The 12,367-nt window shown below is 41.1% G+C and overlaps 1 protein-coding gene across 1 annotated transcript in view; it reads right to left on the bottom strand.

Moving 5' to 3' along the window:
• The window catches only part of LOC140504990 (guanylate cyclase soluble subunit beta-2-like), a 44,866-nt gene that overhangs the window by 10,966 nt on the left and 21,533 nt on the right, over window positions 1-12,367 (bottom strand). Inside the window, exons 7-11 of the mRNA XM_072610493.1 lie at window positions 12,033-12,181; window positions 10,935-11,081; window positions 8,367-8,521; window positions 7,185-7,333; window positions 3,892-3,990 (exon numbers count right to left, since the gene is read on the bottom strand). Of these exons, the coding sequence (XP_072466594.1) occupies window positions 3,892-3,990; window positions 7,185-7,333; window positions 8,367-8,521; window positions 10,935-11,081; window positions 12,033-12,181 (699 nt within the window). The remainder of the gene's footprint in view (window positions 1-3,891; window positions 3,991-7,184; window positions 7,334-8,366; window positions 8,522-10,934; window positions 11,082-12,032; window positions 12,182-12,367) is intronic.

The raw sequence follows: 12,367 nt of genomic DNA, 5'->3' as shown, positions 1-12,367 counted from the left end.
ACAGCATACATGTTAAGTGCATTAGAGAGTTAGAAAGTGGAGGTGAAGGGGATACAAATATAGGAACAAGATGACTAGAGAGAAGACGTGGCAGTGGGGGGAAACGTGAGGAGGGGGAGCAAAGCATGGCTAGAGCAGCTGGCCCGATACAGCCCACCACACTCACCAGTCAGAACCTCAGGGGCCCTAACATGGTAGTCTGAAACTGAAAGAATGAAATCTTCTCTGAGCCAGGAGGCAAGGCAATTAAATGAATGAAAAGATGGTGCAGAGCTCTAAGAAGTAATGTCCAGTCCAATGGATACACTTATACATATTCATAAACAGTTTACCATTGCAATTCAGAACTGCTTTGGGTTTTAAGGTAGTTCCTATGCCAGGTCAACCACTAGGGAGGAGGGAATTATCACTTATTAAGCTTATATTATGTGCCAGGCACTGTGCTGAATGATTTCACAAATAAGGTTTCACTTGATACTCACAACAATATTATTATTCCCACTTTTTTTGGTTGTTCAGTCATTTCTCAGTAATGTCCAATTCTTTTTGGGTTTTCTTGGCAGACATACAGGAGTGGTTTGCTATTTCTTTCTCCAGCTCATTTCATAGGTGAGGAAACAGAAAAAAACAAGGTGCAGTGACTTGCCCAGGGTTGCACAGCTAGTAAGTATCTGAGGCTGGATCTGAATTCAGATCTTCCTGACTCCTGATCCAGCATTCTAACCAGTGCACCATTTAAGTGCCTGCTACTTATGGATAAAGAAAGAAACAGGGTAGGTTACCTGGAATTTCATCTTAGTGTCTCTCCTACTACTCCAAGGTAGGATCCTTACCACCACAGATATATACATGAGGGGATGCCAAAGCCTCTAGTGAGTTTCCAGTACAATTCCAAAATGGACTTTGCTTTGTCTTACAGTGTTGGAGTTAAGATACCTTTTATTTAATGTATAAAATGTATCCGCATAGCCATTGTGAGGAACTGCTGGTGCTACTTCTGTTTAGCATCAGAAACGGGACTTTGTTGTTGGTAATTCCAAACAAAATGTCGCCAGACAAGTTATTTACAAATGTTTATAAACATACAGTTCAGAAGAGGAGCTCCAAATCACCTGAGGCCCTAGAAGGATGAACGAATACCACCTCAAGTTCTGCTATTACAGGATTGTAGAATCTAAAGATCAGAAGGGACCCAGAGGTTTTTTAGTTTGTGGTTATCTAGCCTTGCCTTGGAAATTTCCAATGAGAGGAAACCCACTGCCTCTGGAATTATGAATTATGGATAACTCTCACTGTTGGGAAGTCTTTCCTTACATTAAATTTAAATCTGCTGCTATACCATGCTCACCCATTGCCCCTAATTCTGCCCTCTCGGGTCAACATAACAAATGTACAATATCTAACATTCATGTGGTTCTTTAAGGTTTGCAAAGTGCTTTGTTTCTCTCTCTGGGTCCCTCTGTCTCTCTTCTTAATAAATTCACAGCAACCCTTTGAGAGAGAAGTTACTATTATCCCCATTTAACAGACAAGGACTCTGAGGCTAAGAGGAGTTAAGTGACTTATCCAGGGTCACGTGATTAGGAAATATCTGAAGCAGCATTTGAATTCAGGTCTTCTTGACTCCATATCCAGCGCTCTATCCACTATGTCACCTACTTGCCTTATCTTTCTTCTGTGTGATAGCCTCCTCTGTTTGTCTCAGTTTCCTCAACTGTAAAATGGGGATAACAATAACACTTCTCTCCCAACGTGGCTGTGAGGATCTGCTCAGATAATCATTGTCAAACACTTAGTAAGGTTCTTGCCACATAGTTGGTGCTCAATAATGTAATAAGTAGCATTTATATAGTACCAGGTACCATGTGAAGTGCTTGACAAATATTATCTCATTTGATCCTCACAATAACCCTAAGCAGTAGGTGCTATTGTTATCCTCGTTTTACGGTTGAGGAAACTGAGGCATGTGTTAAGGGACTTGTCCAGGGCTACACAGCTAGTGTCTGGGACTGATTTTGAATTCAGGTCTTCCTGACTTTAGGTACAGAGCTCTATCTGCTAGGGCTACTTAGCTGCCCAATAAATGCTTCCTTCCTTCCTTCCTTCCTTCCTTCCTTCCTTCCTTCCTTCCTTCCTTCCTTCCTTCCTTCCTTCCTTCCTTCCTTCCTTTCTTCTTTCCTGTTTGAAGACAATTACCATATTCTACTTCCCTAACTCTCCTTTTCTTTCTGCCTATCATCCCCACATCCATTTCAGGTCACACATGATCTGAATCTGGACTTCAACTCACTTCTTCCAATTTGAAGCCTGGTGTTCCTTCTACTATATCTTTCAAAGGAGAAAGCTCTTCTTTTGGGGGTCTTACATATATTTTTTACTTCTGACTAAAATTACTATGAATATAGATATTTCCTCCAACAGCTTGGCTGGTGCCACCCCTCTCTGGTCCTAGAAATTCTGTCTTCTCTTCCTCTTCTCTGCTCAGATTTTGGCCAATGCTCTCTAAAGACTCTCTCTAATCCTTCCACTTTGAATGAACCATAATAGATTCCCCAGACTCCCCATGTTTTTCTTCTCTGCCTTTGATTTCTTAACAAACATCCTTTGGTTCTATGCAGATCTGTTCATAGAATGACACTACCCACCTTCACTCCACAGGGGCAACTGGCCTATCATATTTCCCTGCAAATATCAAAGCTCTAGGCTAGAATGGATTTCAGAGATCATCTGGTCCAACACCCTCATTTTACAAATGAGGAAACTGAGGCCAAAGAAGTGACTTTCTTCTCCTTTTGTAGCTTCTTAACAATGTTTATTTATATTTTTATTCCTAATGCCTGGCACACAGTAGGCATTTAATAAGTGACTGCTCAAGATCACACAGCATGTTCAGGGACTCACTACCAACATGTGTCATGAGTTTTTTCTCTACTTCGTTCTCTTCCACCATGCTTAGGGACTCCAATATTCATACTGATGGCTGAAAGTATGAATTCTCAGTTCCTCAACTCCTTCAACAACCTAGACTTCTTCTTCACCTCATTTTAGCCCCACACCCACATGGGTCAGTCACTATTAGACCTTACTATCTCCTGGAATTAATTATATCAACTCCAAGAGATACTCACCAAAAGCCTGGTGATTTCCCCCTTTTTTCTCTATTCCCCTCACTTCCTGAGGCATAGACAATGATTTGGAGAAGAATTCAGGAACCATGGGAGAACACTTCATCCTCCCCTGGGCAAGGGGGAGAATTGGGACCATCCAGCTCTCGGCTGGGGCAAAGGACGTTTTAATATTATTGTTACGTTTGGTAAGACAGCATAAGCTGCAGGTAGGAATAAAAATGAGGAGTGCTTACATTCACTTTACAGTTGGGGCAGTGTTTGTCAAGGAGAATCATGTAGGTGCATTGACTCAGGTGAATTTCATTTTGTGAGTAAGTGATGAGTGAATACAGTTTTATAAAGATAGATTTGGAGAGATCCAAGGGCCCTTTCTGGAGAAGGAAATGGCAAACCACTCCAGTACCTTTGCCAAGAAAACCCCAAATGGGGTGATGAAGGGTCAGACGCGCCTGAACAACAAAGAATCCCTTCAGAATAAGAGTCAGAGGCTCCTTTGGACCTACATCTAGCACAGCATCCTCCCCTTTACCATTTCAGGAAAGGTGACAGACCTCACACCAGGAGAAGCAGAAAAGCAGTCATGAAAAAGAGTGAATGCAACCCCAAGTAGCCCCAACTCTTGCTAAAGGCTATGTGTCTCAACTGATAAGTTCCCATTCTTTCTCTTTTCCCTCCCCCAGCAGCTATAAATCTGAATCAGCTGGTTTTCCTTAAGTGAAAAAAGTACCAGGAGTATTTTGAGAGAAATCCTTGGTGTACTCACCATATGTTCCATCAGCATTGGGAAGCAGATGCTGACTGTCTTCATACTTCCCAACAACAACAGTTTGGCTGTCTTGAATTCCCAGGGCATTTGCTTCTTCTACAAAAAAAGCAAATGGAGAAACAAGTGACAATGTGTGCAACGTTTCTTTCTATAGCAAGGGGTAGGTGCTTGAAAAGTTAAGGTGGAAAGCTTTTTTTTGGCTAACTGTGTACATAAGGACTCTTCTCCTTTAGAACCATCCTTCAATTCAGTTTTTTATACGCCTTCAGGGGTGGGGAACCGGTGGCCTTGAGTACACCTGTGGCCTTCTAGGTCCTTGGATGTGGCCTTCTGACTGAGTCCAAGTTTTACGGAACAAATCCTTTTATTAAGGGGATTTATTCTATGAAGTTTGAATTTGGTCAAAGGGCTGCACTTGAGGACCTAGGAGGCCACAGGTATCCTCGAGGCCACAGATTTTCCCCACCCCTGGTTGCCTGTGTAAAGGTTGTTACTTTTAGGGATGGATAAGGATATTTAATTTAAAAATGCTTAAAATTCCAAGATGGGGAATGTTTAAATGCACCCACTTGGAAGAATGAAGAGGAAAATGAGGCAGTATAAGGCCTGAGCCCTACTGTGTGTCTATTATCAGCCTTCTAAGCAGCATTTCTTTATGTGATGAAGAGGAGTTGCACCATTTGTTGATGCTGATGAAGCTTTTGGCTGTGTTCTGCACATGCTCATACTGTAGTTCTCATTTTTTCTGACAGGACATACTCTCTGCTTGGCAGCAAAAACTTAGAGACTTGTGTACAGCTCACAAAGGACAAAGGGGATCTTTTTGAATTTTTGTTGGGAGACTCCACATTTTTATCTGCATCAGTAACTTGTAGACTAGGTTACCAACCAACTCCTTGGTTACCACGAGTAATAGAGAGCGCCACTTCAGTTTTCTCATCTGTAAAATGGGACCATTGGTGGTGGGGATCAGGCTGCACTTCCTCTGAAGTCCCTTCCATCTCTAACACTGATTCCATGATTATATGGTTCTGGATCTGCCCTTTCTCCTTCACATGGGGGTGAACAAACCATAGGAAGTTTGTTCAGAGTATTCACTGAAATGATCTCCTTAACTTCATGCCACCTTCACTCCACCTCAAAAAGTTAATGCAAAGAACTAGAAAGGACTTGATGACTATAGACAAAAAGCCTATGTCCTAGAGGAGACAGTTTAAGCAAAAAGAAATCACTGGAAAGGCTGTTATTATACCTTTTATATCCTTCCTCCCCCCTAGTTTTAAGAGACCCTGCCTTGTTAAGTGAAAAGCAGCAATGGCTATTAACTATCTGTTCTAGTGTTTCCCTCCCCACCTCACCCCTTCCCCTTATGCCCCCCAAGCCTTTGGATAATATGGTGGGTGGTAGAATATCCCTCACCTACACCCCAGGTTTGTGGCTCCTGTCTATTAACTGCTCCTGAAGCTGTTTCCATGGGATCCAGAGCTCCCTGGAGATCTCATTACTACCCTGGTCCTCTCTCCTCCCTTCTCATCCTGATAGAGATCTCAGCTCCTTTTCCCCCAAGAAAGAAGTGCCCATGAAATGCAGACCTACGGAGGACAGACTCTGTTTTTTGCTCAGGGCTCAGCTCCTAGGCTCAGGCCATGAACCAGCATCCACCAACAGAATTTTGGTGAGAAAAAAAATTGGGGAATAACTGAAAGGGATCTGCTCCCTGGGAAAAAGGTTCTTACAGTACCAGACTAAATGAATCCTAATATAAGACCACCTTCTCTACTACTATTGTCTTTCATCTGCTTTATCTGTCTAGTTTCAAGTTATGGACTTTTAGGAAAACACCCTAGCTCAAAATCTATTCAGAGGTATTCTCTGTGTGTTTCCAACTCTGAACTAAAAACATGTTGAACTTTTCATGAGATAGCTAAGTGACACTCTGGATATAGTGCTGGGCCTGGAGTTAGGAAGACCTATGTTCAAATTTGGTCTGATACTTAATAGGATTACAAAGGAAACCAGTTATACTGAAATACAATTATCAAAATATAAAGGAATAAAAGAAGAAAAAAGCAAATTTCCAGACCCCAGATGAAGAACCTCTGGATGAGACCATCTCTACTGGCCCTTCTAGCCCTCAGTTCCATGACTTGAGTCTCTCTTGCTTGTTTGGATCACAGGGTCAAAGGGACCCAGAGTTCATCTAATCTGCTGCCTTGATCATTTTGCAGATGATGAGACTGAAGGTCAGGTGATTAGCCTGAGGTCTCACAAGGAACAAACGTGAGAAGTGGGTTCTGAAGTCAGAGTCAATGCTTTTCCCCTCAAAACCTCACTGCATCTGGGGTCTTCTCCACTCATCTTGATCTGCGTCTTGCCACTCGACTCCAATGACCCTGGTTAGGAGAAGGAGGCTGATAACTTTGCACAGCCCTATTTCACTTAAATTCCATTCACTCGCAAGTGAAGACATCACGCTCTTGATGTCATTGGTCCCTTTTGAGAACAAAGGCCAGACAGCAACTTCCCACTGAAAGAGATCAATGTGACTCAGACTCTGGAGTGTTGGGTTTGGCATGGGCATGCCCTGGGCCATCTCATTTGAACCTCCCTGACATCAGATTGGATACAGGCAACATGGGAGGGGGAACATCTAAGAAAGGTGCCAATGGGAACTTAGGGGACCAGAAAGATGGTGGCACATCTAAAAGCAAGACAGAGTTTGGAGAGTCCTCTGAAAGTATAAAATGGCACTTTATCCTTCCCCTTAAAAATGATAAATATAGGAAGTTCTACTCATTTTGATAATGTTTGGGTTAAACCCCAGAGTATCTCAGGGGGAAAACTGCCAAAGCCTGAGTATATTAATGACTTAAATAAGGAACCTGCAGACAGAGAGATGCTTTTTTTTCCAGGATCTTCCACTGGCTGAAGTAATCAGTTTTCCCCTCCAGTTAGCTGCACAGGTTCAGAAAGGTTTAACTACAGTAAGGTTCTCTGAGCCTTTATATTATATTATATTGCATTATATCAAATTCGAACTCAGGTCTTCTTCATTCCAGGGCTAGTGCTCCAAGCACAATGGAGCCATCTAGCTACTCCAAAATCAGTGCTCTTTCTACTGGACCACCCAAGACTGAATCAAAGCAAGTTAAAATAATGAGTGATGGAGTAATTACATGTGTAATCTATATAAACACATGCTCATAGAGTAAACACCATTGGAACTGTTCATGGACAAAAGATTAGCACTTGCCTGCTAATGGATAATGCTGTTTACATATTTTTCTTACTTTTATTTTCAAGGTTTTCAGTTCTCCCCATGATCTCATTTTCTGTGACCTGCAAATTCTGAATCAGGAAATAGGTGGTCATCTTCCCTTTCCCTTTAACTTCAATTTCACCCCTCTTAACGATCTCAAACCCATGATTTTCCAGAGCACTGTAAAAATAAAGAAGCCCATTATACATCAAAGCCACCAGATATGTTGGGCAAGTAGTACAAGTGTTACAGATTATCAGGCAGAAGATGACTTGAAATCTATGGCATCTGCCAAATTATACATCTCTGCTACTGAAGGGCCCAACAGAAAGGTGAAGAGAAGACAAGAATTTCTTCCTTAGGAACACATATAGCTCAGACATCATGGGGTCCCTGCCCCCTACCTAAAGGCTTGCTTCTGGACCCTCCTGGCTTAACAGTGATTATCAATAGTACCTGGTGCTGTTTCCCTCCCAGCCTGATTTCTTTCTTTTCTTTGCCTCATTAAAGGGGTCATACCCTGGCTACTTCTTAAACAGACCTGTTCAATGAATGGGCATTACCTCACCCTAAGTGAGTACCTGCATGGACCTTGGCCTAAAGGGGCCAAGGTCTCCCAGTGCATCCTGGGTTATCTCCAGTCATCCTGATAAATATCTGGTCACTGGATTCAAATGACTCTGGAGGAGAAGCGAGGCTAGTGACCTTGCACGGCCCTCCCTCACTCAAAATAAAGTCAAGTGCAAGTCATGTCATCATTTCTCTGATGGCATGGTCTTCTTCGGCAACGAAGGATAAACACAAAAGGGATGGAGGAGGGTATTATAAGAGGCTTCCTACTAGTCCTCTCTTCTTGTCCACCTTCTGCCTCAAAACTGGATCCTTCTTTTAAACAATCCCTCCTGTATTGAAGCAGAAATCACCAATGTAACATGTGAGGGCATGAAATCATATCTGATCATAACATTACTATACATGGTTATGCTGTCATCAGAACTTGCTTGATGATTGCTGTCTCTCCTCATCCCTTTCCTCTGCCTTATCTGAATTTGAAGTAAAGAATGAAACATGTCAGATGTCATACTGTTGGCACCAAGAAAGATATAGTTACAGGATAAGAACAGAGTGTGCTAGCTTCTTTATAGTTCTATAAACTCCTCGAGGGTAGGGACTATGCTTTATTGGAAGAATAAATAAAGGAATGAATGGCTACCTGTATGCAGCGGGGCTGAGATGCACCTTGTCAGGAAGCCCGTGGCTCTCCATCCTGGAAGCTGTGTTCACTGTATCTCCAAACAAACAGTATCGAGGCATCTTGTCACCCACAACTCCAGCCAAAACTGGTCCTGTATGGATCCCTACCCTGATCTAGAAAGAGAAGAATCTATTTAATCACAAACTTCCTAGTATTAGGCACTTATATTTTGTGAATTGGTTTTTGTGCCTACTATGAGATTATAAACTTATCAAGGACAAATAATTTGTTTTATACATCTTCAAAACTACCACAGCACTTTGCCCAACGACTGACACATCAAAGGCATTCAGTAAAGGTACAAAGTAAGCACTTTAAAATGTTTATTGACAGATGTAATAACCACTAAAAAATCAGGAATGCTTTATAGTGGGGTAGTTAGCATCTTGCCCTCCTCTACAAGACCTGACATCTATACGTAGAATTTGGAAAATTTGGGGGGCAGGGATTGGTTTTTTTTTTTGTATTTGTATTCTCAGCATATAGTATAGTAAATAGCACATAGTAGATGCTTAATAAATACTTGATGTACCCATTGATAATGAAGTTGACGCACACATTGCCAGAGCTAGCTCAGTGTTTGGGAGGTTCTGAAGAAAAGTTTGGGAAAGAAGAGGTATTAGACTGACTACCGAACTGAAGGTCTACAGAGCTGTTGTGCTGACCTCATTGTTGTATGCCTGTGAAACATGGATAGTCTTCCAGCACCATGCCAGGAAACTGAATTACTTCCATTTGAACTGTCTTAGGAAGATTCTGTAGATCATCTGGCAGAGCTGAGGTCCTTTCTTGAATTGAACTGCTAAACATTCAAACTCTACTTCAGAGAGTGCAACTCCGATGCACTGGCTATGTTGTCGGAATGCAAAATGTAAGCTTGCCAAAAAAACTATTTTATGGAGAACTCACACAGGGCAAGCATTCACATGGTGGTCAGAAGAAGGATACAAGGATGCTCTCAAGGTCTCTCTCAAGAACTTTGGAATTGATTGTGTGACATGGGAGAGACTTACACAGGACCGCTCAGCATGGTGTGCCCATGTCAGAGGAGGTGCTGTGCTCTATGAGCAAAGCAAAATTGAAATTGCTCAAAAGAAATGCAAGATGCACAAATTTACAGAATCCACCCCAAATGTTCACATGGACTATTTGTGCCCACCCTGTGGTAGAGCATTCCGAGATCATATTGTTCTGATCAGCCACAGTTGGACACATTGAAACTTGGCTTTAGCATAGTGATGTCATTTTGGTCCTCTTGAAGAATGAAGGACAACCAGTGATGTATTAAATTGAAACCATGTGAATTTTCTTCTTTCCTCTTTTGATTCCTCCCTCCCTTTGTTTCTTCCTTTCTTTGATACTGATGCTTGAAGGCAAAGACTTCAAAGAGAATAGCAGGTTTGGGAAGAGAGCAGCTGGTTGAGAAAATGGTGCCTAAAATAGAATTTGGATTTTTGGTTCATAGCTTAAAATACAGGAATGGTAGACTCCTGGCCAAAAATATATGACCTCACAAGGACTGGTAAGAATGTTGTTGTATGGAGTCTTGCAAAGCTAATAAAAACGTTAAATTGAGAAGAAAAAGGCAGAATGAAAAAACGACCTCTCTATCCACGAATCTAAAAGCCATAGAGAATAGCTACGAAGTAGGTAGCAGATAAGGTTAGACAAATGGAGTTGAAATCTGAGGATTTTGGTTCTTTCCCTCAGATTACCCCTGACCTCTGTGTTTTATTTCAACTAAAATTATTTGGCTTATGTAAGTCTGCAGCCACAAAAAATCCTCCTCCAAGTACATTTTGGTGAACTGGTGATTCTGCATTTTTGGAAGTTGTGCTCCTAGAACCCAAATCCTGGAAGATTTTGGGATTTAGAACTGAAATGAAACTTACAGGTCAACGAGTCTAACCTCCTCCAATTACAGTTGAGAAAACTGGGTCCCCGAGAAGGTAACTGATTTACTCAGAGCTAAGCAAGTAGTAGGCATGAGAGAGATTTGAATACCTTTCCATTTTAAGATAGGAAACACAATGATTGATTTCTATAACATCCGAAGTCCCTGAAACCTTTCAGTGGTATCTATTCTTGTTCTAGAATCTATTGTGTTGTATGCTGATGACATCATTTCCATAACCTTCCAGAAAGGATTAGACTAAATGATTCCTAATGTCCTTTTTAGTTCTAAATCTATGTGCCTATAAGAGATAAGCCCTGAATTTCTCTAAATAAGAAAATAAAAAGAACAGAGCTATTCAGTTCTGCCCTTGTTTACAGGAAATAGGATTCTTGCAGCGAAGTTACACATAGATCCAAATATTCTCCAGTCACATCCAAGGACCTAATTTCAGTTGTGGTGAATTTGGGGCCAGCAACCTGCTAATTTCTCTGTTATTTAAGAGTGTGCTCTAAAGAGGGGGTGGTCTGAACAAATCACACCATTTCAAGACGTGCCTGTGAACCAACGAATGAAATGCAATGGTGTCATGGAACACTTCCCATCATGCTGAGCATTCATCTGCTTGGTACCTGAATGGGATCTCCAGTGACAGGATTCATCACTTCTCTTGCAGAAATTCTCATCCCCAGGGCAAAATTAGCGACTCTCTGAGCATGGTTTTCCACGGGGACTGGCACCCCACCAACCACCATGTACGCATCACCGATTGTTTCCACCTGTGAGGAAAAGGGAGTTTGATCAGCTTCTGTTTTTCACAAAAGACAGCTCCCATATTTCATCATTTCCCCTTGTACTGGTACCAAGGACCAAGTGACAATTTGTGACTCTTTGCTGAAGGGGAGGTGTAAAGGATATGGCTCTGCCTTTTGCTGGGAACAAATCTTGGAGAAAATGAATTTCCTGGTGTGACCATATGGTACTCTACCCTGACTAGCAAATTATTGGGAGTGGACCTTCTGCTAAACTGGAGGAGGAGGAGAACCACTCTGAGATTAAAACGCACTCTTGCAGGAGACTATTTAACTCTTCCAAGGCACAAGAGTTCCATTTGAATAATGTGCTTTTCTTAGGTCTCCAAAAGAGTATCCTAACTGATAGAATTGTAACTAATCATTTTAGATATAATAACATAACATAATATATATAATATGATCATTATAACTAATCATTTGTACTCAGTGCAAATAATAATAAGTAGACCTTCAAATAAACTTTATAATTCATGATGTAGAAACAATACATGAAATATTTAAGATTAATTCAGTTGTTATGAGCGAGGAATTGGGTGTTATAGTGATTCACAGATAGGTATTAGGAACAATGCCGGTGACTGATAGGTTCTTATTTTAGCAAATTATTGTTGCTAATTTGGTGCTAAGCTCCTAGTTAGCAGCTAAATAATTCTAAAGAAGCATGTATGTTAATTTTTTGTGTCCTCTAAATTTTGGCACCCTTAGATAAAGCTCTGGTTCCCTTGTCCTAGTTATGATTCTGTTGATAGAGTAAAATATCCTCATTCAACCTACTTTTTAACTAAGGGAAGGAAAGAATGAAAAAGGGAGAATAAGGACCAGTTAAAGGAAACTCATGGTAAACTGTATATATTATGCAATGAAAATGAATTATGCTCAATTTTTAAATCTACTCTGTGGCACACAAAATCTTACTTTGTAGACATCATGGACATTGGTTAAGCGGTCAAATTTTGAGTACATTGAGTTCAACATGTTCACTATTTGGATAGGTTCACAAGCGGCACATATGTTGGTGAATGTCACCACATCACTGAAAAGAATGGTGCATGTTTCAAATTCTCCTGCAACAGAAATTGAATATTAGGTATCAGTGTCTGAATAGTGGTCCAATGGTTAAATATTCCAATACTGAGGCATTAGTTTAATTCTCTGAAAATTCAATTCTTTTTTTAAATAAAATCTACTTGGAAAGATAACTGAGTGGGCGAGTACCATTTGCTTTAGTGCTTGATCAAGTATTATTGGTT

This window comes from Notamacropus eugenii, chromosome 5 (assembly GCF_028372415.1).
Source record: "Notamacropus eugenii isolate mMacEug1 chromosome 5, mMacEug1.pri_v2, whole genome shotgun sequence".
NCBI lineage: Eukaryota > Metazoa > Chordata > Mammalia > Diprotodontia > Macropodidae > Notamacropus > Notamacropus eugenii.
The sequence above is the reverse complement of the archived record's forward strand: the minus strand, read 5'-3'. Positions and strand labels throughout refer to the sequence as shown.